The 24,904-nt window shown below is 40.5% G+C and overlaps 2 protein-coding genes across 4 annotated transcripts in view; both read left to right on the forward strand.

Moving 5' to 3' along the window:
- zfyve9a (zinc finger, FYVE domain containing 9a) overlaps positions 1-15,966 on the forward strand; it is a 49,569-nt gene extending 33,603 nt beyond the window's left edge. For 2 of the 3 annotated variants that reach the window (XM_068340167.1, XM_068340168.1), the window contains 12 exons: positions 1,271-1,400; positions 1,742-1,864; positions 3,580-3,735; positions 4,079-4,303; positions 5,941-6,023; positions 6,273-6,377; positions 9,190-9,340; positions 9,477-9,557; positions 10,291-10,453; positions 12,432-12,537; positions 12,736-12,912; positions 13,037-15,966. In XM_068340167.1, coding sequence (XP_068196268.1) covers positions 1,271-1,400; positions 1,742-1,864; positions 3,580-3,735; positions 4,079-4,303; positions 5,941-6,023; positions 6,273-6,377; positions 9,190-9,340; positions 9,477-9,557; positions 10,291-10,453; positions 12,432-12,537; positions 12,736-12,912; positions 13,037-13,198 — 1,662 coding nt within the window. In that variant the 3' untranslated portion in view covers positions 13,199-15,966. The remainder of the gene's footprint in view (positions 1-1,270; positions 1,401-1,741; positions 1,865-3,579; positions 3,736-4,078; positions 4,304-5,940; positions 6,024-6,272; positions 6,378-9,189; positions 9,341-9,476; positions 9,558-10,290; positions 10,454-12,431; positions 12,538-12,735; positions 12,913-13,036) is intronic. The other variant, XM_068340169.1, reaches the window with a different exon arrangement.
- Positions 15,967-20,079: 4,113 nt separating this feature from the next.
- Positions 20,080-24,439, forward strand: pak1ip1 (PAK1 interacting protein 1). Its single transcript, XM_068341048.1, has 10 exons — positions 20,080-20,336; positions 20,610-20,772; positions 21,466-21,586; positions 21,681-21,755; positions 21,848-21,900; positions 21,999-22,144; positions 22,670-22,767; positions 23,196-23,295; positions 23,603-23,738; positions 23,862-24,439. Exons 1-10 carry the CDS (start codon positions 20,259-20,261, stop codon positions 23,966-23,968), a joined length of 1,077 nt encoding a protein of 358 aa, XP_068197149.1. The 5' UTR covers positions 20,080-20,258; the 3' UTR covers positions 23,969-24,439.
- Positions 24,440-24,904: the final 465 nt, after the last annotated feature.

Raw genomic sequence — 24,904 nt, forward strand, 5'->3', positions numbered from 1 at the left:
CCAGACTCACAGTTCCTCCTGCAAGTTTATTTTTGCTTTGTGAAATGTAATTTTTTCTTTGTTAAACCATCGCAATGGCTCCCAAACGTGCTGCAATTTCAAAGGTGGTTTGATATCAGTACGGGGAGGATTCAATGTTATAATTACAGTAATCTCTTGTTACTCGCGATTCCAGTACCACCCACGGAAAACAAAATTTCACGATATAGCGACCAACTATTTATTTTGTTATTTATGGTAATTTAATTTATGAACCCTCCCCATACTGATATTAAACCACCTTATATTTGTATTACCTTTTTCCACACACTTACACTTGTAACACCCCCGGCACTTCTTATGGTGGTCAAGGATGACGCACACAATATTCCTTGAACGTCTTTATTTGGTGTCAAACCTTAACAAGGAACAAACCAGAACTGACAACGATCTTGCACTGTTGCTGCCACGCCCTCTTCTCAGTATTATGAACACAGGCAGAACACACACTCACACACAACAGAACAACACAGGTTATGACAGATTGTTTAAGCGTTGTTTAGCACATCCCTGCCTACATCCTTACTGATGAAGTAGAATTTGGGGTTTCCTTAATTAAGGCAGGACAAAGTACATAAGTATAAAATATTTATCAATTCAAATGCATAGGTTGAGAAGAAATTCTACATTACAATTGATGATAAAAGCAAACAATTTTAACAGGTACTTAATTAATATCACATATTCCACATGTTGGACTGAACATTCTCACCCAAGTGTTCCCTCATTTGTTTACAAACCAGAATACCCTGATGTCATGCTACTGACCGACAAGTGTATACTTAATATTCTTCGTTAAGAGGTTACCTTTTACGCTTTATGTAAGACAGATCAAATTACTGGTCACATCCTCGGATTCATAAGTTTTAGGCCTTCCACATCACTATTTTATTCCATTATTTTATCACATGATTATTAAACATAATTAAACATTTATTAGATATAAACCATCACACTGAAGGGGAAAGGAATCGGTGAAGTCTTCATTCACTTTGATTCCAGCTGTGGAATTATTGTATAATTTCTTAATACAGTGGTCCCTCACTATAGTGCAGTTAACTTTTCACTCATTTTTAGTTATGTGGATTTTTTTAGTGCAGTTTTTCGTGCTTTTTTTTTTTTTACAGTGCATTGTGTCTGCATTGTTTTCACCCCACACCCCACCCCACCCAAATATTGAACACCAGCACGGATGCCACCTGATATATTAAAGATCTTTTCCAACCCATAGGAAGCCCAGAACCCAATTACCGTGGTGGGCAGCCCTGTGGCCAGCTCCCTCAGCCTGATCCCAGAGGACGGTCTCCCTCCCATCCTCATCTCCACCGGAGTCAAAGGAGGTACGGGAGGCCACATCACAGGTGCTTGCCCTCATTCTCACCATTATGTCACCTCCTCATTGCTTCGTCAGCTGCTGTGTTTCTGCTTCTACGTGTTTTTGTGCACTCTATAGTGTGTCTCGTGTTTTTGTGCACTCTGTTTATATTTTGTTTATATTTTGACCGCTTACTGCCATTGAAGGAGGTAGAGAAAATTCATTCATGCGAATGGAGGGATGATGTTTTAACAACTGGGATGACTTCTGGTCTTCTTTTCCACCTCTGAGCTTAGCTGTGATTCTTTCATCCTGCAGTGTGTCCACCTCTCACTTGCCCTGTGCTGGCCTCCCTCTGTCTTCTGATCCACCCATTTTCACCTGCAGATTATGCAGTAGAGGAGACGCCATCAGAGATCGTCCTCATGCAGCAGCTGGAGGAGGGGGGCCCGGACCCTCTGGTCTTTGTGCTCAATGCTAACCTGCTAGCCATGGTCAAGCTTGTCAACTGTGAGTCATCCAACCAGCAACTTTCTGTCATTTAAAGAGTATTTGGAGGTGAAATTTTAGAAAATTCATCATTCACGTAAATAACTTTTGGACAAGAAAAAAACTACATAGAGCTCCACATAAAATATTGATTTCATGATGATTTGCGTAAAAGTGAGCCCACATTTGTCCTATGCACATTTTTAATTGTTCTGTTGAAGCTCTTGTGAATTACTTCTCCTGCAGTGGAAACAATCCTTACTAAAGCCATATGAGAAGAGTTTTCTTATCTCATGATGGCATCATTCAGTGTTATGTAAATGCTGCTTGTGCAGTAACTTTCTTTGCAAAACAAGGATCACAGCATAAATGTAGTTTGGTCAGTTTTGACAGCAATTGATTCAGGCAGTTGGAAATGATATAAAAATGTTGAAAACCAGTAAGCGCGTGAGTGCAACGGCTTCTCGTTGTCTTGTCTGGTGTTTAAGTTTTGCGGTGTTTTCAGTTTTAGTACCATCATGTGTATTAGACACGTCAGGTTACTGTCCTCGACAGTCCCCAGGACTTGATAGAACTTACACTGAGCCTAAATCTCCCAGTAATTAGCCACTTCCAGCAGAACCAGAGTATACAGGAAGACTTATACGACCACCAGGGTCTCTATGGATAGTCACCCTGCCCCCTAAATGGAGGAGACGGTGGGAGGGGGGTGCAGCAGCTTCAAAGCTACTGAAAGTTGTGACGCTGGAAGCTGCTAGTGATGTCCTCTTCATTCCGGCACTCCGATACATGCCCGGATTTGGTGGGCGTTCCCATGTGAACCACCATTGCTCCGGAGCCTGCCTCAAACATAGAAAAACCACGTGACTGATGACGTTTGGCACACCAAGTGCTCCGAAACATTCACCAGGTTACACACTGGCATTCACGAGGTGAAACAGTTTAGTGGTCCAAATCAATTGGTGATCCGAAACATCGGTGAGTCCCAGATGTGTGAAAATGGATGAAACAGCACGGTGCACTGCCAATCGTGTCAGTATCCCTTGGATTGGTCACATTAGCGTTCCGACAGTTTGCTCGTAATTACTTTACAAGGGATCCAACCAGAAACAGATGCCAAGTCTGGGAACATTTTGAACTGGTGCCGCCGAACAAAGTATACCTCACCTTAATTATAAGTTGTAAATTTTAAATGGTAAATAGTGTTTTTTATATTTTTATTCCTTATTGCTACTTGACACCTTTTAATGCACCCGACACCGCGTGAAGTTCCTCGTGTGGTAAACTTTACTGCATTTTGCAATATACTACTTTCTGATTCTGAAGTTGTGAAGAATGCAAGACTTAATATCTCTGAGGCAAGTCTCTAGTTAGTTGGTCAGATTTGTTTGTTTTAATTGACAAATATAATTGGGTGTTGTCTGCGTAACTGTCAAAATTAATGTTATGTTTTCTTATATTTCCCAATGGTAACATAAATAGATTAAACAGTACTGGTCCCAGAACAGATCCTTGAGGTACTCCACGAGTAAGAGTCTCTCAATCTGAGGATTTATTATTAACATGGACAAACTGAAATCGGTCAGATAGATATGACCTAAACCAGTTTAATGCTGCTCTGTTCTATTCATTTACTTGACATGTTTGAAAAGTAGTTTCTGGCACTGAAGGTATTAGTTAACTGTTCACTTTGTGTTCAGTTTGATTGACTTATTTTCTATTATTTTGATCCACAGATGTCAACAGAAAGTGTTGGTACGTGACGACTAAAGGCATGCACGCCGTCAGCCAGGCAGAGGTGGTCATTTTGCTGCAATGCCTGCCTGATGAGAAAACCATCCCTAAAGATATCTTCACTCATTTTGTGCAGCTGTACCAGGAAGCCCTCAGCGGTAAGAATACCAGTAATAATATAAGGAGAAAATGTTCCAACTTCTTTTTTTTGTTTGGGTGTTATTAGTTGCCCTTTATTTGTAAAACCCAGCAATCTTCCTCTGCTGTGTCTCGTTCTTGAACAAAGGGCCTAACATTATCCTGCTGTCATGACACCTCCATCCAGACATGAGTTGTAGACCACGAGTACTAATTCCATCTTTACTCTTTTCTAATCCTTTCTCCCCTTTCCTCCCCTTACATCCTGCTTTGCCTTCCCCTCTCCTCTTTCAGCACTCTGTCCTCCGCTTTGCTTCTCCGTTATCACTAACCTCTCTCATCTGCTCTTTCTCCCTCCAACAGGCAATGTGCTGAGCCACCTGAGTCACTCCTTCTTCACACAGAGCTTTCTGGGCAGTAAGGAACATGGTGGCTTCCTCTACATCAGCCCCTCCTTCCAGTCGCTGCAGGACCTGCTGCTCCCCAATCCACCATACTTATTTGGCATCCTGATACAGAAGTGGGAAACGCCCTGGGCCAAGGTTTTTCCCATCCGTCTTATGCTGCGGCTGGGGGCAGAATATCGATGTGAGTTAGTGCATAGTAATGAGAAACAAATAAATGTGATTTCTTTTAATTTAACTTTAAAGTTTTATTTATAAGGTGCTTAATTAATTACGTCAACAGACATTTCAAAGCGCTTTAACAGACAGAGAAACCCAACAAAACCATCCAGAGCAAGTATAATCGACAGCAGCGAGGGAAATACTCCCTCATTGAGGGAGAAACTCCGGGCAGGACCCAGACTCTGTTGGGTGGCCATCTGCCTTTGACTGTGTGGGTGGAAAAGAAATGCAATGAAGATAAGGACGGAGGAAGAAAACAGACGGACAGAGAGAGACGATGGCAGATAGGCCAGATAGTCAGTGTCTTTATGGTTAGTGAGGAGATGTAATGCAGGTGCGAAATTGGGGACGGGAAAGTCAGGCTACGTTCACCGACTCCTGGATCGTTGTCTTCAATACATTTTCCCCATCATGTAGTTGGTTAATTCAAAGCACAATTACAGGTGCATGGATAACTGCATGGTGGCATGGGGAAGAAAGCAAACGGGACCCCAGTAGGTGGATAGATGAGGGGTGATACTAGTGGGATGGGAGGAGCAGGTCCACAGCGGATGGACATATGAGGGGTGATACTAGTGGGATGGGAGGAGCAGGTCCACTTCGGATGGAAGGATGAGGGGTGAACCTGAGAAAACTTGTGAGGACATAGAGCACAGAAACTCCAGAGAAGAAGTTGACTTAGTAAAGTGTGAATGGAGGCTAGAAGAAAGAGGTCGGAGAGGAGGAGGAGTAACAGAGAGGGTCTGACAGAACAAGGAGAGAGGAGCTCAGTGAGTCTCCAGCAGTGCAGGCCTATAGCAAATAACTTACCAGCCTAAGCTGGCTTAATTCAATTTTTTAAAAAAAAGAAATGTTTTAAGTCTAGTCTTAAATAATGAGGGGGGTTTGATAGCCAGCCCCGGTCCTACTTTAGTAGATTCTAGGAACCACCAGTAGGCATGTATGTTGAGAGCTAATTCATTTAAAAATGAGCTGTCTTTGTGTGATATTTATAACCAATCCTCTCAAAGTTTCATATCTGGAAGAAAACACTTATCATAGAACGCGCTTTTTGTAGTTTAATGGTTTGTTGTGGTAAGACATGAAGAAACCATATTCATTTAGAGAGCTTAGCATGTGACAGGTAGTGTGTCGACATCATACCAGCCTGCTCTCGTATGTTTCATGAGTTAACTAGGAGGTCTGAAGGTTTTTGGGTTTTTTTTCCAACAAGCATGGACAGAATACATGAACAAGGCCTTGCACAGCTGAGGATATTAAATACACTTCCACTTGTTCTCTACAATTCATCAACAGAGCGCTGGCTAGCTATCATGAAAATAATGCTAGTGATCCTTAGATGGAGGCACGGATCTGCTTGCTAAGGAGAGTTTATGGCCAGATTGAATTTGCCATTTTTTCTGAAATCAAGTTAAAGTCTGCCAATTATTTTTCAATTTTGGATTGGGTACGAGGTGTCTGTCTAAACAGAAAAGAAAGGCAATTCAAGTTCAAAACTTAGAAACATCTTACCTAAAAATGGTTAGCTTGACATTAAGCTCCTGTCAGTAAGATGTTTTTACTGACGGTTCATCAATGACTCAACCTTTTGCTTTGCAGTTTATCCGTGTCCACTGTTCAGTGTTCGCTTCAGGAAACCTCTGTTTGGGGAGACTGGCCACACCATCATGAACCTGCTGGCAGTGAGTGATCCTTCCTCTTCTCTGAGCTAACATTTTTTCTGTGGTGGAAGAGATGCTTTACTTTTGATGCAAAATCATTTAATCCTCGTGTTCCAAAATAGTGCATTGTTTGCGTAGAGGGATGTACCTATATTTTTGTTCAAGAATGTACGTTACCAGTCATTAAGTGTGATTTTGTAACACCTTGTTCACTTTAGTTTTATTCAAGACACGTTCTTCTAAACTTTTTTCTTCCTGTCCCTAATGAAGGACTTTCGTAACTACCAGTACACACTGCCAGTGGTCAAAGGTCTGGTTGTGGACATGGAGGTGAGGAAGACGAGCATAAAGATCCCCAGTAATCGCTATAACGAGGTGAGTGTTCAAAATGGGCCTGAACATGAGAACTGTTCATTTGTCTGCTGTAAAACCATCTTCATATAGGCTGACAGACTCATGAGTGTTACGTGATGCAGTAATGTAAACAAGAACCTACATTCATTTAGAACACGTGTCAAACTCAAGGCCAGAGGGACAAATATGACCCGCCACTTCATTTTATGTGGCATGCGAGAGCATAAAAGGTCAAAAGTGTGCTTTGACCAAAACTACATTTCCCACAATGCAGTAATTAACCCATTTTGACTGACAAAAAATGTTTTGAACAAAGTTAATGTTCTAACCTGTGTTTGATTTTATTTTTCTTCTCTTGGATAGTTTGATCCTTGATTGAGGGACTTACGTGGATTTAATAACCTGACAGATTAAAAGGATTTATGTTATAACAGAGAAACAAACACATTTTTCTGTGTAACTGTAATGTTAGTGACTTTAATAAGTATTAAATTCAGTTATTAAACATTAAGGAGTAGTTCCATTTATTTTACATTACATTTAGTTGCATTTACTGGTTACATCTGGCCCTTTAAGGACATCTACTATGCTGGTGTACCCCTCGGTGAAAATGAGTTTGACAGCCCTAGCTAGAAAAGAAGAAAGAAGAAATACACTGTATTAATCCCCATTGAGGGAATTATCATATTATCAAGTCTACCACTTGTTCTGCCTACGCTGGGTGGCAGAGGTTAGTGGAGCTTTATGTAACTGACTTGCAAGCAAGGGGGGGGGGCACTCAACGCATAATGCCAATGCACTACGGACAAGCGCTTACATTTAAATGCAAACCATGAGCATTACTGTCAGGCTTACTTGACTTTGAAATATATACGATATAGAGTGGTACCTCAACTTACGAAATTAATTGGTTCTGGAAGAAATTTCTTATGTAGAAAATTTCGTAAGTAGAGACACATTTTCCATGCAAATGCCCTAATCTGTTCCGGGCCCCAAAAATTTCAGACATAAATGTTTTATAAAGCATAAAAATGCATCAAAACGTAATAAATACATGTAACAATTAGATTATTACACAATAAATGAGTTGTGCATAACGTAAAAAACAAGAGTAAAGAATAAAAATGACTGTCATTTACCTTTTAACTGCTGTGCTCATTGTTTTTTGCCCCCTTTGGTTCATGCCCTCTTGCCTCACCATGTAGAACAACAGAGTGAATTCCAGTCCTGCTTTTGAACTTCTCCAACCACCCACGTGATGTCTTAAACTCCAGGTGTTCTTTCGCCGACTTTGCCTCACCTGAATCCTCCTTCACGAGGTCATTAAAAATGGCATTTGCCTTTTCGCAAATTATTTACGTAAAACTATCAGAACACCTCATGGGTCGAGGACCAAATGACGAGGACGCTGCATAGACACCTATCTAGCTACACACATAGACACATACGGTAGAGGTTCCTCTTAGCCAATGGGATGCCAGGATGCTAGGTAATAGCCAATGGCAGAGCAGCTATAAGAATGTTGCGTTCAGGAACCTTTGGGAGTGGCGAGTATCAGCCCATACTGTCTTTTTACCTTTCGTAACTGGAAATTTCTTTCGTAACAAGAGGCAAAATTTTCCTGTTGAGACGTTTTGTAACTTGAAAATTTTGAATGAAGAAACATTTGTAAGTAGAGGTACCACTGTAATACCTTTAGGACTAATGAGGAAAGAACAGATACATTTGCAAGTGTCAAGAGATCAGGCAAACTACATAGATAGACATGTCAAAGACATGTTGTCTTCGACATGGAACGTTTACCTGTCGGAAAAGTTGGGCTTTCACGTCTGGTCCAGTAACAGTGACGAAAAGAGTTTGTATGTTCTCCCCGTGTCTGCGTGGGTTCTCTCTGGGTTCTCTGGCTTCCTCCCACCTCCAAAAACATGCGCTTCAGGTTAATTGGCTGGTTCCAAATTGCCCATATTGTGTGAGTGTGTGGATGTTTGTCTCTGTGTGGCTCCGCGGTACACTGGTGTCATGCCCAGAGTGTCCCCTGCCTCACGCCCTGTATGCCAGCTGGGATACGCTCCAGCTCCTCGCGACCCGCTACAGCAGAACAAGCGGTTAGATAATGAATAAATGAATGTTTTCTCCTGTGAAACACACCAACATTTTCTCTTTTGGCTCCACTTCGCACCAAGTTTGACTGAAACTTTGATTCATTGCTTCATTCATCTTCAGTACCAGCTTCTTCCTCTGTTGCTGGTTGTGGTGTTCAATGAAACTTGATAGATTTGCAGAAGAGAAAGCAGAAACAGAACTGTGTCTCGTGTTTGGCACGTTTGAGCTATTCCTTAAACAGGAACCCCCCCCCCATACACACACACACACACACATGTGCGTGGATACTGTGTAGGTGATCTGTTGATCCCTGCAGTTGAACATTAGGCGTAGGCTGTGACTTTCTGCTGCCCTGAGGGTGTGAATGAAGGTCCAAGTGGAGGAAGTGCTGCACGTGGAGAAAGAAGCGTGTGGCGTTACTTGGTTTGATCGTTTGTCTGCTGATGCAGTTACAGATGGGACCCCAGTAATATGACAGTTTCTCACGAGCTTTCAGGCAAGCCTGTATCGCAGCACACGGTTAAAAAGTTCCAAATTTACTGTTATTTTGATGGCTCCAAGGAGCCTCAGGCAGAGAGCATTTAGCAGAATTGAGACGTCACAATCTGTCACCTCAGTCCCATTCCGTTCAACTTTACCTGCAAGCCCTCTGCAGTTAGGCTCATCCAGGTGGCCTTTGTTAAACCCCAAAAGCAGCTGAATTAGCTACGAATATCTTTTGTCCTTTCAGCTGATGAAGGCCATGAACAAGTCGAATGAACACGTGCTGGCCATGGGGGCATGCTTCAACGACCGTGCCGACTCCCACCTGGTGTGTGTTCAAAACGATGATGGAAACTACCAAACGCAGGCCATCAGCATCCATCACCAGCCCCGCAAAGGTGCTGACAGACAAACACTACATCCGCTGGATTTCGGGAAGAATCTTCCTCAACATTTATTCTAAATGTCAGTTTGCCTGGACAGACTTTTTCATCACTGACTTTTCTTTCCCTTTCCCTCTGTGTGTTGGTTCAGTAACCGGAGCCTGCTTCTTTGTGTTCAGTGGAGCTTTGAAAGCATCATCGGGTTTCATGGCCAAGACAAGCATCGTGGAAGGTGAGAACTGTGACAGTATTTGCCTATGTTGGCATAAATTATTTGTGCTGAAACTAAATGCTGAATTCAGAATAAAGACATAAGCTTCCCAACTGTGAAAGACTTAACACTGATGTTTGTTACATATGGTTATAGCTTGGTTTAGATGACTGCTGAGGGAAATATTGTTCTTTAATATGATAGAAAATGTCAAACAGAAAACTTAATCTGGCCACAGATGCTTTTGAAAGTTGGGGGGCACAATTTATTATATATGTATAGAGATTAGAGTATAACTTTATTGATCCCTTAAGGAGGTTCCATCAGGGAAATTAATTATATATAATATATATGATTCGCTGTGGCGACCCCTGAAGGGAAAAGCCGAAAGGAAAAGAAGATATGTACTGTATATATCATATACATATGGTATATATCATATATACATATATACGTAGATATGATATACATCACATATCATACAGTATATATCATATATATTGTATATGATTTAAAATAACTTGTCTTCACATTTACATTAATTCCATTAAGTTTTGTCTTTTGTCTGATAAGTGCTCACATCTCAAATTTTTAACAAGCTCTGTTAAATCTCCAAGGTTTTCACCAGGATCACACTTATTCTGATGAGTTTTTCCCTTTAATTAATCATTAGTTATTGATCTGCTTTCAGTCAAATGATTCTATACGTCTCAGAGCTAATCACTGTCACTGCTCTCTTTTTCTCCATCCTCAGATGGTATAATGATCCAGATCACAGCTGAGACAATGGACACCCTGCGGCAAGCCCTGAGGGACATGAAGGACTTCACCATCACGTGTGGTAAAGCCGACCAGGAGGAGAACCAGGAGCTTGTTTGCATCCAGTGGACGGAGGACGACTACAACTTCAACAAGGGGTGAGACAGGAGGAGAATAAATGGAGAGGAGGAAGAGGAGATGCAGTTATGTCAACAATAGGTTTCTAACTGCTGCATTTACTACTTTTCTCTGAAATCTCATGTACAGTATGCTCTGGAACACAAGGACAATGGTAGCAGGATGGAATGATGTGTTTTGACATATCTTTGAGATGCAGATCCAGAGAAATTGATTTTCCAGTGGCCTGACAGTCATCTTTTAAAGGGGACTTTATTATTTAATGGAGGTCTTTTATCAGTTAATGTGAGTTCATTCGCATATTTTTTTCCACTGTTTTAACCATCAACTCTTTCATCCCTGACAGTCATCCGGGGCTGCTCCCTTATATATAGACCCTTTCCAAAAAATTAGAATATCATGGAAAAGTTTATTTCCATAATGCCATTCAAAAGGTTAAACTTTCATAGATTAAAGATTCAGGGCACAGGTTTCAAGTGATTCAAATATTCATTTGTTTATTTATTTGTTTATTTACAAGACCAACAGTTCTAGAGTAATTCTGGGAATTTGTCCTTATGGTATGCTTAACACCTGTTCCTCATAAATTAATATTATCCTGTTAGTGTCATTGCTGGAATCCATGTTAACTGTAAAAATTTTCATTCTGGAAATGGTGTCATCCTCGACCTTCAGCTTGGAGTTAGACAAATCAAAGCTCAAAATAACTACAGTGATCCCTCGCTATCCTTGAATCACCCACAAATACGAAATTCCATGATATAGCGAGTATTATTTACGGTAATTTAAACATTTATGAACCCTCCCCATACTGATCTTAAATCACCTTCTATCTGTATTACCTTTTCCACCGCTCTTGTAGACTGTTTAAAGCACTGTTTTGTCTCACAGAAGTGCGCTGCGTTCCGAGACTCATGGACGCAGCGCACTTCTGGATGCCGTCAGCCAAAAGAATGTGCATACATTATCACGTGACTACCTACTGCAAATCCGCAATGAGGTGAAGCCCCACGTGTTGATGCATGAAAGCGCGAGGGATTACTGTATATGAGAATTGGTGTTAAAGGATTATTGAACTCTAATTTCATTGGATGAAAATCAGCGCTTTTCTATAAATGCACCTGCTTTATTTGTCTACATTATACACTGTGTCCTTCCACATTTGGCACGGCCCCCTGAACAGTGCCAGAAAAATGCCCCCCCTGACAAAACAGTTCCAGAGCTGATTGATCCAGAGTGGAAATGGCACCTCACATTTTTAACAGACGTGACAGAAGTGCTGAACACCCACAACTTGCAACTACGAGGCCAGGGAAAATTCATTTGTGACATGTACAGTATTCCCACATAAAAGCATTTGAGGTGAAACTAGCATTGGTTTGGTTCCCAGGTGAAAGGTGTGTGGAAGCACTGGAAACGCTGAAGGCGGAGTTCGGTGTGCGATTCTGTGAACTACATGCTAATGAAAAAGAAATCCCTCTTTTCCAGAACCCCTTTGCCAACATCCATGAAGCCAATCCTGATCAGTTTGAGTCGGCCGAGTTACCGAACTGTGATATTCTGAAAGATGCATTCGAACCCGACAGTCTCATTGACTTCTATGCCCCCCCCCCCCCCCCCCAAGCGACATAAATAACTGGAAAGGTTATTAATATTTGTTTCTGGAAGACAAAAAATATTTACATTTAGGCACCCCTGCGATCATCACAGTTTTTCTGTTACAAACTAACCCCGGCCCCCGTCAGAGAAGAGAAACGTTATGTGGCCCTTACAGGAAAAGGTTTGGAGACCCCTGATCTGTAGTTTTAAAATTTTCGGCAGATCTCCTGCTCTTTATTATTCTACTCTGAACGCATGAGAAAGAACTTTCTAAATTTCTTCAGTCAATAAAATACACCAAACAATGACACACTGCTTTTACTTCTACTTTACATTAATGTCAATTATTTGTAAGCCGTGTTTCATGCCGCACTGCTGTTTGTGTGTTTGGTTATTTAGGGTCATCAGCCCAATCGATGGGAAGTCAATGGAGTCCATCACCAGTGTCAAGATCTTTCAAGGCTCAGAGTTCAGAGCCAATGGCAAAGTCATCCGCTGGACAGAGGTATGACTAACCTGCTACTGTCACGATCCACATCAACTGGACTTGTAGGACTTGCCTCTCATTCAAGAAGCTTCTTCTCTTCTCTGCCTTCGTGTTTTTCTTGCTGTTGTAGATGACTTCATTCAACACAGAGATCCACCAAGATCGCAATCAATCTCCACAGACAAACCTTGATATTAATTTCTTTGATTCCTTCAGGTGTTTTTCCTGCAGAATGAAGATCAGCCCAACGGCCAAAGTGACCCAGCTGACCACAGCCGGCTGACAGAGAACGTAGCAAGGGCTTTCTGCATGGCGCTGTGTCCACACCTCAAGCTGTTGAAGGAGGACGGGATGGCCAAACTGGGGCTGAGGGTCACATTGGACTCAGACCAAGTAGGGCCAGATGTTACAACTTGACATTTATGAAGACCGGTGCTTTGTACAACAGCAGTAATACGTTTAACTGTTCATCAATTACCTAGCAGTGTCCAGTCTAACACCTGCATCTATGTTGTAGGTTGGTTACCTGACAGGAAGTAATGGTCAGCCTCTCCTGCCTCAGTACCTGAGCGACCTGGACAGTGCTCTAATCCCGATCATCCATGGAGGGGCATGTCACCCGAGTGAGGACCCTGTGGTCATAGAACTGATCTTCTACATCCTGGAGAACATCTCATAGGAGGTTTTGCCCCTTGTTGACTTTCTGATGTCATCTACCTTTCAACCCTTTCAACTCCAACAAAGCCTGAAAACTGTATATGTCCAGGCCATAGAATTCCTCCAGTCAAACCTATGCATCCAACTGCTGTCCGTTCTGCTCCTGATCACCTGTCAAGTGTGGGTGTGGCAAACTTTACCTTACCTGACCAGTGCAGCAGAGTCCTCTACATAAGTCTGGTGTATTAGAGCCTATAACAAGTATTCACTCCTTTCAACATTTTTAATCTTTTCTTATTCTGCTCTGCTATTCAGTGCAGATTATTCAGGTCTCTGTCATTTATACAGAACAAATATCTGCCCTCTCTACCAGGACACACCTACGTTACCACCAGCCTCTAGAATACAGTAATCCCTTGGAAAAATGCAGCACTGAGGATGCGTTCAGTCATTATTGTTCCTGATTGCTTTCATTTACTCAGAATGGACAGAAGTAAAGTCCTACTTCCACTTTCATTGTCTGTCAGAAGAAGCTGTCCCAGAGCTTCTCCTATCTGAGAACTAGTGGCTGGAAAAGAAAATCTAATTCAAATTTTCTCTGTTAAACTAGCCGGAGCTCATCTGGAGTCATGTATGATAGGCTACTTGTCCGTGCAAATTGAAGGCTGGAAACGTTGTCAAAAAGTGCACTTAATTTTTACTTTAAAGTGACATGAATGCCTTGAAGGAGGGTGAATACTGTTAATAGGTGCTGTATGTAGCTGCCGTCATTCTGTTACCGTGGCAGCCAGTCACACTGAATACATTTAGAGACCTCTGTGTAGCATAGAAATGCTCTTCAACAAGGGAGGCTTGTATTCTTCTCAGAACTTTTCTTCAAAGCCACAGAGCCATCAGGTGAGGAACTGGAAGATACAGCTGTTGTACAGCTGGGGCTCAGTGCATCCAGCAGCAATTCATCAAAGGATGAAATAAAGATTTGGCTTCATCTATTAAGCTTTATTCATCTGTTACCAGATACATTACTTCATGGACAGATGCTGATGTACATATTTTGTAGGCATAACATTTCCATCACTGATTCTGGCGACGCTGCTTTAAGATGATGTTGATGAAGTGACCTTCACTCTCGACTGGTGCTCTGAAAAAAAGATTAATGCTCAGTCTTAAAGCCCATTTGTGCTACCGCTAACAGCCGATTCAGAATTGGTTCAAATGCTTTATTGATAGACTCAAACAATCTGTATATAACACTGAAAATGTTCAAGGGGGAAACCAATCTCATCAATCATCTTCAGTGTCATCAGTAAGCTCATACAGCAGTGGCTGGTAAAGCCACTCAGATATTTTGGTCTTTATTCATAAAAGAATAAGTGTGTGTGTGTGTGTGTGTGTGTGTGTGTTTGCGCGTGCGTGCGCGTGTTCACGCGCGCGCACATACAGTAATATAGATATATATATATATATACACATATGTACAGAAATATATTACAACTATTAAATTGCAGAAGCTGTGGCGACTCCTTAAGGGAAAAGCCGAAATGGAAAGAAGAAATTGCAGAAGCAGTGCACTGGATTTAAGCCATTTGCAGGGGCCAAGTTGAACATTGGGGTTTCTGTAAATATCCAGGATTCCTGCATGATATGCCTGACCTGAATGTATCTAATCTCAGATTCCCTGCAATTTGTCCTTCTGTATCTCTGAAATTATCAACATCCTATTCCAAACTGCAGACCCGTGCAGGAACCCTGTAGATAGTGATCAGTCTATCAGTAGACTGCTGCAGCCCCTCTATGCTCTGGGCTGTGCACTCCTTCAGCTATGTGGACCTGGAGAACCCTGAAGAATGTATTCCTCCTGTGTGTTTAAACCTGCGAGGTGTTCTCATTTTATTCTGGCCAGAATAATCTCCAAAAATCACAATGTCATGTCAAAATGTACAGTAATCATTCTGTATTTTGGCAAATTCTCCATCTTCACTCATGCTAATATTAAACCAGAAGGGGGCTACACAAAGATATCCTGTTTGAGGATTTTATCAGAGGAAATCTCTTCATCATGAGAGAATCAGACAATCATAGAAATCTGCAGAAGAGCCGATGCCTGACTTTTAATTAGACCTGTAGCCCTTTTCTATTCATTTATTAATTTGTTTGAAGTATTTTGGGAACTTCAGTAGCAAAGTAATGTTAGCAAAACTGATTAAGATGTTCAGTAAGGACTGAATGAGGGATTAAAGGTTACCAGCTCTGGGTTTATTACTGTCATTGTATCAGTCGGCGCATCTCAATCACTGTGTCTTCCCTGTATGGTGTTCGTCAGCCACTGCTGGTAATTCTGTTTTTATAAATTAGCATAATAAAAAGGCGAGACTTTTTTTTCTTTTTTTTTACTGTCTCCTGGTAATTTGGCATTATTTGATATGTGCAATATGTCCTAAATCCAAAAAAGGTGCAATTTGTTTGAAAAGGTCAAATCTTTCTTGTAAGATGTTGTTATCCACACTATAACACTGCATGCAAACTGAAGCAAGCTTCAAATCGAGCAGATCAACTTTTACATTTTAATAGTTACATTTTCTAGTTTGTGGATGCAACTAAAAACAGTCCACTTCTTCAGTTGTCAGTGACTGACTTTGGTTAATTTTTTTTTTTTTTAAATGAAATCATTGGTTAATAAAGCCAAACCCTGTGGATGTCTTTTTTCTTTACACTACAAATGTCAAGAAAGGTCATCTTTATCATAAAACCTGTAGTATATGTAAAATAAAACTTTTTTTTTAAAAAGTGCCAAGTTTTTGCCTTCTGCTCAGGTCATCAGTCTTTTCACATGACTCATCCCTAAATCAGTTCTGAAAGTAATGTAATAAATACTTGAATGCACAGAATTGAGACAATTTTTTTAAATCTTTTGAACAGCAGATTTCAAAAACGCACAGCTCATTTTTATATTTTGTTAATACATAACATCTTAGTAACCCAGCAACAGAATAAAATGAGCAACAACATTTGAACTGTTTGTCAATGTAAAAAAAATCCTCATTTTCAAGTTAAACTAATTGATGGTTTAAAGTAATAAAGAAAAATGTTCTGACCACAGTAATGTTTAGCAACTAAGTAATATTGCGAAGTGTTGCGGTAAAGGTGTTGGAAGATGTTCTTTATCTACTTTGTTATGGATGTTACAGTATTACGTTAAGGGGAATGTGGATAAAGGGTCAGTTCAAACAACATTCTAAAATGTGGTTGAGCTTTGATTAAAAAATATGCAGAAAATATTGTATACATTTTCTTTTAGGCTTTGTCAGAGTTTCATGTTCAGGTTGGCTTTAAATTTGAATTGGACGTTGATTATTGACCCTGAAAATAATTAGACAGTCAGAGACTGCAACATCCCACAACACCCCTTAATTCAAATTTTACCCTGAACCACTTTCATAGGTCAGGGTCATTAAATAAAAGACCCGCGATCCAACAAGTAACTGGTGCATTCTATTTGTCATTTAGCTGTCATACATTCTTAGATATTAAATTACCATTACAAGATAATTGTGGTCTGAATAGTAAGTCTTTGATAAATGTATTAGTATGAAATGATGTGACATTGGTGTACACATGATCCTACCATAGATCAAAGCTAGTGCTTTGGCCTTCTCCCTCGTCTTTCTACCTTACCCGGTTCCCAAGTGTACAGAATTTGAAATTTGACCTTGTCCTAGTTTTCTCAAAGTCAAGGTCATCTCATTTTCATCCCCTTTGCCCATTTTGACCGTCCATCTAGCTTTGTGATTCTTAAACATGGAAACAAGTTCGATGAAACGTTTTGACATCACCTGATATATTTTAGGAGCAGTTATCAGATCAAAAACCTTATGGAGAGTGGGATGGGGTTTAAACTTACAAAAAAAATTAGTTTGATTTGATGTTGGATCTATTTATTTTAACCATATAGACTTTATAAATGTCGCAGATTGAAGGTTAAACTGAGGTGTACTGACGGGATTTAGATGTTGGTATGATGGATTGTGCAGGTTTGTCTCCCCAGCACTCAATAATTGTGTGAAGCGGAACTTAAAAAGCCATCAAGATTTTAATTATACAAACACTGCAATAGAATGATTACAGTAAACATCCTGTTATGTTGAAACTTGCCCTCCATTCCTATCCTGGTGGTAGAGGTGGAACCAGATGTCATACAGCTCCACTGTGCAGAATCTGATGGCGACTGCATCTTCTCCATGAAATACTTATGGAAACACTATAAAGAACACAACAGAGTAAGATAATATTCAAGCCTCCACATTAAAAAACAGGGTAAAGCAAGATAGTATAGTATAAACAGCAGAGTAGTACCTTGACATAACTTCACAGAAGTTTTTTGAAATATGAGCCATCGCTTGGTCCTTATTTTTGTTACGTTTTATTAAGATATGAGCTGGAATCAGATATGAGTTGTGCTTCAGAACGCCAGGGTTTGCTAGGAAGGGTACAACATCAGCGGAGAATACATGTCATTCTTTCTGCTGTCTGTGACGTACAGACATAGCTTGTGTGTGCTTGTGATTTTTGCATTTCGTTTCAGAATTTATCACTGTTTATCTAACTTACAGTATATACAATTAATTTTGCACAAGTATGCATGTCTAAAAATGTTTTTTCACGATTTAGAGGGGTTTGTGGATTTTTACAAGGCTGGAATGGATTAAAATGGGGAAAATTTGTTTGATACGAGCAGATTGAGTCAGTCACAGAATGAACAAGAACCATTGCATTCAGAAACAGCAACATCCCGCCACACCCCTGAATTCAAAATTTTACCCTGACCTACTTGCATAGGTCAAAGATCAAATCTAGTGCTCTGACATACTTTCATAGATCAAAGCAGTAGCTTTGATCTATGGTCTTACTCACACTGGCTTTCTCTCTTGTCTTTCTATCTTACCCAGTTCCTGAGTGTACAATAGTTGAAATTTGACCTTGACCTAGTTTTCTCAAGGTCATCATCTCATTTTCATCCCCATTGCTGGCCAAGTAATGTGCTTTTTGTTCCATCTTTCTATCTGCAACAGTTGCAAACATATTTGATGGACTACTGGACGGACACACAAACTAACGGACGAACACACAAACGCTCAACGCTTTGAAGCGGGATGTAATTAAACTTTATCTCATTGTACTACTGTATAGTACATAAACATTCTATGTCACCATGACATCTGGGCAAACTTGATGTTTAAGACCTTGTGATGAGAACAAAAACTTCGAGATTACACTAATCTGATTTTGTTTGTAAAATTCATTTATTCATTTAATCTCCGTGGTAAACTGGCGCCATGCTCTGAGTGTCCCCTGCCTCACACCTCCACTCGAGATAGGCTCCAGCACCCCGTGACCCACAATAGCGGACAAAAGCGGGTATAGAAAATGCATGGATCATTTAATCTTAAGTACTGAAATACCTAGGAAAAAAGCAGAGATTACACAATACATTCACATGTAATGCTAACATGTGGACTGACTGACGTCAGACCTTCTATGAAATCATCTTAACACTGAATTCTCCAAGTACAGTAAGTCAGCATTTCAAGAGGTGTAAGCCAGTGTGGTATGGTACCAGTGTGTCATTTGTTAATTGATCATGGGTGTTTACCAAGAAACATCATTCACTCTTGTGTGAAGAGAGTTCCCCCCTCGCCTCGTCTGTAAATGTCAAGTACCCTGCAGTCATGAACACTCCCTGGATATCCCACATTGATGTCGCGTTTAGAAGCCCCGGACGACGCGCTGCAGGTGATCTCCCACAGGAGTCTTCAACTCGTGTTGCAGAGCAGTCAAGGCGGTGCACACCTCACTGACGACCACACCGAGGCCAAAAAGGTGCGCAACGGTGCAGTGTCCTCCCCCTGTGTCTTACCACCACAAGGCAGCTGCGACACGTGTCCTCGCCGGTATTGCCAGCCTGAGCTGCGTGGTTACACGTGTAGGCGATCAGTCAACACCTCAAACGTTGCTCGGCACATTCGGAAATTTGAAAGCCACTGGTTATCGAAGCATTGTTGAATAGACGAGCCTCCTCCAGCGTTCCCAGAACCTGGTGCGTCTGAGATCTTGATTACCACTACTTGGTAGCGATCGCACCAATGTAGTGAGTTTATCGACGTCCATTTTCGTTGCTGTTGTTGTTGTTGTTGTTGCCGCTGTCGCATTTATATGACCTCACACATTACGCGCACTTGACGACGCCTTCCCTTGACGTCGTTGCTACGGCAACCAGTCAGATCGGCCATTAATGTGGCAGTCTGAACCTTCTAAAAAACAGTGTGAACAGTCATCCCTAAAAATCAGATATTTAAGGAAGGAAATCTGATATGCCTGCATGTCTGAACGGGGCCTATGAAACCCTACTGGCGCTCGTGTGGCAGCCAATTAAAAGACAGCAAATGCTACTTCCTCCTGTTATATCCCGTTTGGGGATTTTAGAAATAAAAGTAATATTAGGCTCGCTTTCAGGTGTGTAAATGTTTGACGTGTAATTAGGTAGTGAAAGTATATTATTTGGACTTACCTAAACTTTGAAAACCTGAACCATAAAATGCATTTTAGTCTTTTAATTAAAATTATAGTCACGAAAGATTTTGTTGTTGTTGAGCAAGTAGAGCAAATTGAACAAATTTATGTGATCATGTTTGTGTCATTTAAAGGCTAGAACATCAAACCTTCTTCCAGAGTAACTACTCAGCTCTATTTTTAAAAAACGTCATATGGGTTAAATAATGTTAAATAACATTTTTTACTTATTAGGCATAAGTACAAAATGGCAATGGCAGCTTATTTTCATAATATTAGCTTTTATTTTGAAAGCCATGAACACAGACACAGGAAGTACGCTGCGGCGCAGGCGCATCTACTGCACATGTGTTGGTGTATGTAATGCATAGCAAAGAGATTAAACAGTTGGAGATGTTCGGGTTTGGTTCATCGGGTTGTTTATTATCAGTGATTCTAACATCGATTTCTGCTGGACTGTAGTTCTTATTAGAAAAACTATATAGAAAACTAATCAGCGGACTACAGATCCCAACATGGCAGCTGTACTGGAACTGATTGCTGGGAGCTACGAGCAAATCACTTTTGGTTACCGAGTAAAGACAGACGACAAGGTAATTTTAAGTGCCTTGTTTTTATCACTGTGAATAGCAATCGGTGAATAAGAAAAAAAAAGCTTTGTAAATTCCGCCGCCTAATGACTAATGGTCGTTTTTAATGGCCACATCTGGATCATAGTGGCAGTTTTCAGTGAAATGGCATTGGGTTAAACAGTTGATTAATTTCAACTTCAAAATCTTGCACCTCAAAAACAAAAAAACACATGTTTACTCTCAATTAGTTGAAGTATTTGTTTTACTATCCATATATGTTTGTTTGTCATACAGAAGTGGACAGCCAAGGTGAACTTCACACATCACTCTCACACAGCATCCATATCCGCTGTGGCAGCTAGTGAGAGATTCGTAGCCACAGGAAGCAAAGACGAGACCATACAGCTGTATGATATGAAAAAGAGAACTGAACACGGAGCTTTGCTGCATCATGACGGTGAGGATTGCAAATTGATTTCATGGGCATATTTTTTCCTTTAAACTTTCTCCATGAACATATCAAGATGGTTAGCAAAAATGCCTTGTAGGACAACTTTGCAATTCATGTTAAGATGACTTCATAGGTCTGACATCAGTCAGTCCACATGTTAGCATTACATGTGAATATATTGTGTAATCTCTGCCTTTTTCCTAAGTATTTTAGTATTTAAGATTAAATGATCCATCCATTTTCTATACCCGCTTTTGTCCGCGACTGTGGGTCACGGGGTGCTTGAGCCTATCGCAGCCGAGTGGAGGTGTGAGGCAGGGGACACTCAGAGCATGATGCCAAAAAATGAAGATGCCCTCTTTGAATTTAGAACTGATTTGGCTTGGCGTCCCAGTCCCATGATTTTTTTTTTGGGAAGGGGTCAATTGCTTTCTTCGTCCTCTCCCATCGTTTTATAATGATGATGATGATGAAGATTATGATGATGATGTGCAAGTTGGATGCTGAAGGACAGTTCACTTATCCAACTCCATAGGATGTGTTTGAATTTTTTTAATGATGTTTCCATTTTATCACAAAGTATCTAAAAAAAATTAAATAATTTAACTTTAATTTTTAACGTTAATTTTAACTTTTAAGAAGATAAACACATTTGCTTTCGGTCTGCACACCTGATCTAAACTTCCCTGTATTGAATAGGCACCATCACATGTCTCGAGTTTTATGGGTCATCTCATTTACTGAGCGGAGGAGAGGATGGACTCGTATGTGTATGGAGCACAAAGAAGTGGGAGTGTCTGAAATCCATCAAAGCTCACAAGTAAGCACGTAAAGCGACCACTGAGATACTGCTGTCTTTTTTCATGTTGGCTGAAACCAGTGGTAGACTCACACAATCCTTTCATTTTGCTCAGAGGTTCTGTCACATCACTGTCTGTCCATCCATCTGGAAAACTGGCACTAACAGTCGGGACAGACAAGACACTCAGGTAAAATTTGCAGAGCTGCTAGCAAGTTGTATGGTAGATTCTAAATTTAACAGAGAATCACATATTAATGTTTTGCCTTTTCATCATTTCAGAACATGGAATCTAATAAATGGAAGATCTGCTTTCATCAAAAACATAAAACAGAGTAATGCATCCTCTTGGATTATGAAGTTAAAACTGTTCAAGATCTCAGATAATATCATTATGTTTGATATGACTCAAATAATATTAACACTTTCATAGATGCACACATCGTGAAATGGTCTCCAGATGGTGATAAATATGTGGCTGTGGTGAACAACAAAGTGGACGTCTATAACCTGGAGACTGCTTCTGTGACAGGAATCATCACAAACCCCAAAAGAATTTCATCTCTTGCATTTTTAAATGTGAGTTCTTTGACCATGACTCTAAGAAACACTTATATGTAACGAAATTGCCATTATTCATATGAATTAAAAATGAAATGACATGAAATCAACTTTAATGATCCTTGTAGGGAAATTATTATTTGCCCGCTGCTTTGTTAGACAAATCTGTTAGTCACATGCATATGTATATGTGGACAGGCCTGTGACACACACACACACACACACACACACACACACACACACACACAAGGGGCCTGTTAGCTCACAGATGCATGCAGCGGCAGGCAGCTCCTTCATGGTGCGCCCCCTATGAGCAACTTATAAAGGGGATGGTGCCTTGCTCAAGGGCACCTTGGAAGCACTCAGGAAGTGACCTGGCACCTCTCCATTGCCAGTTCACACTCTTAAGATTTTTTGGCCCACATGAACCGGCCACCCTCTGGTCCCCAGCCAAAGACCTAGCGAGCTGAGCTACTTCTTAGAATCAGTATAACTAAATATATGAGGTATGACTAAATATTTTTGCATTTTTTTATTCTTCAGAACTCCATCCTGGCCATCGCAGCAGATGATGAGGTTGTGAGGATACGTGACCTGGCCAAGGAGAGGTGGTTGTGTGAACTTAAAGCTCATGAAACTAGGTAAGGTTATCTAGCTTTTTATTGTCTTTAGAGATCAGTGCACATCGGTGTTGGGGCGGCAGTAGCTCAGTGGTAGAGCGCATGGTAGAGCGGGTCGTCCAATGTATCAAGATCGGCGGTTCAATTCCCGCTCCCGCCCAAGAAAACACCTCGAGGTGAGTTGATAGTGGGAGATGTCAGATCACCTCTGGAGCACTGCTGAGGCGCCCTTGAGCAAGGCGCTGTCCCACTTACGAGTTGCTCATTTGGGCGCATCGCAAAGGAGCTGCCCGCCACTCTACTTCCCCTGCATGCATACAGGCCCCGTGTTTGTGTGTTCAGGACAGTTCAAATTAGTTTTTGTGAATCTTGCTGGTAATATACTGTATATTTGTTAACAAATAAAACTTCATGCCCCAGTCAGCTGCTTCATCCTTTTGCTATTACAGAGTAAAAGCAGTTGACAGTTTCATGATGGATGATTACTGTGTGATGGTGACTGCATCAAATGATGGATTCATCAAAATGTGGAAGCTCTATCTAAAAGAGGCAAGTGTTGTATATGAACATTTAATTTTGCAAAGCAGTTATTTAAATGTTTACTGTTACCATTTGACATACTGTATTTACAAATTAGAATATTTAAAATGCTAATTACATATGTATAAAAATGTAAGACATGATGAAGCATTGTTACTAGACTGAAGTTCTATGAACAAGTTTGTTCAGGAAATAGAAAATATGAGCAAAATTATTAGTTTGTCATTATTACTCGACATGGGCGGCATGGCGGTGCAGTGAAATGATGAAAATGGATGTCTGCTACCGTTTTTGCTGAATGTACTTCTTAACACAGGAGCTAGAGTTGCCCACGCTCCTTGGAGAAGTAGACACATCGGCCAGACTGACATGCCTAGCTGTGTGGAAACCTTCATCGGTGCCTTCATCAGTCGTTTCAGAGCAGCCAGCAGCCAAGGCAACAACATCTGAAGGTAGTTGTCCTATAAACACTTACTTTTATTCCACTTCATGCTATTACATAGATTGGGCTCGATAATGTAATTTTTAGCAGACATAGTGACTCATACAATGACTTGGTTTTCTTTTGCCCACAGAGATTTCTCAGGAGGTTTCAAAATCAAAGAGAGTTCGAGTTGCGGAAAAAGTCATTCTAGAAGATGAGAGTAAACCCAAAAAGAAGAAAAAGGATGCTGGAATATAAGCCTCATGATAATAAATATTTTATCAGCTGTGAAATGGTGTATATCCGAATATATTTTTTCATAGATGTAATTGTTTTTGAGGGTGGCATTGAGAGGTGATTAAACACAGCTTTTGGTACAGTTTTTGTTATGTTGAAAAGAAGAAAAAAGTATGTAGTGTGGGACTGGCGGTCTCAGTATCCTAACATTTAAAAATATTTTATTATTCATGGTTGTTTTTATTTAGAGCTACGTGTAAATTCATATGTGGTTATTAAGGGGACCTAATAAACTGCAAAGTGAATATTGTGATGAAGTTTAATTTGCTGTGTTTGTAGCAGAGTGGTCAAAAGATAGATATGAGTTGTTTTTACGTTATTATGTTGTTATTATTTTTTTGCTTTAATAAGAGCGGTTTAATTAAGTAGTAATTCAGTTATCAAGGATCAAAAACAATAAAAAACACATTAAAACATTCTATACATGAATAAATATGAAATTTCCCTCAGTTTTTGTGATGACCAGATTGATACTAAGTGTCCTAGAAGAGGACAATGAGTATATTTGTACAGATGTGGAAGTAAATCTAAAGTCTCGAGAAAAGGAACGTGTCATTTGATAACAGTGGCATTTAAATGTAAAAGTTTAGTGAAAATGACAGCCAGGCTTGTGAATTCATCATCTCCATTGATCATAGAAGTTGGTAAAAAAAAAAAAATGATGTCACAGACGTGGTATAGGCACTTTAAACCAGCGGTCCCCAACCCCTGGGCCGCGGTACCGGTACCAGGACGCACAGGAAGAATAAATTACATTACGTTCGTTTTATTAATTTCGGAATCTGAAAGATTATTTGAAAAATTACCCGATTCTCTGTTACATCTGTCTATGACAGTGGTCCTCAACCCTACCGGGTCGCGGTTATATTAGGTACCGGGTGGCACAGAACATTTGAC

The sequence above is a fragment of the Antennarius striatus genome, chromosome 18 (assembly GCF_040054535.1).
Source record: "Antennarius striatus isolate MH-2024 chromosome 18, ASM4005453v1, whole genome shotgun sequence".
NCBI classification, from domain to species: domain Eukaryota; kingdom Metazoa; phylum Chordata; class Actinopteri; order Lophiiformes; family Antennariidae; genus Antennarius; species Antennarius striatus.

Excerpts from the sequence above, each read along its gene's own strand:
- pak1ip1 (XM_068341048.1), top strand. The coding sequence starts at position 20,259 with ATGGCAGCTGTACTGGAACTGATTGCTGGGAGCTACGAGCAAATCACT. Across the intron at positions 20,773-21,465 it reads AGCTTTGCTGCATCATGACG|GCACCATCACATGTCTCGAG; the intron begins GTGAGGATTGCA and ends TGTATTGAATAG. Across the intron at positions 22,768-23,195 it reads CTTAAAGCTCATGAAACTAG|AGTAAAAGCAGTTGACAGTT; the intron begins GTAAGGTTATCT and ends TTGCTATTACAG.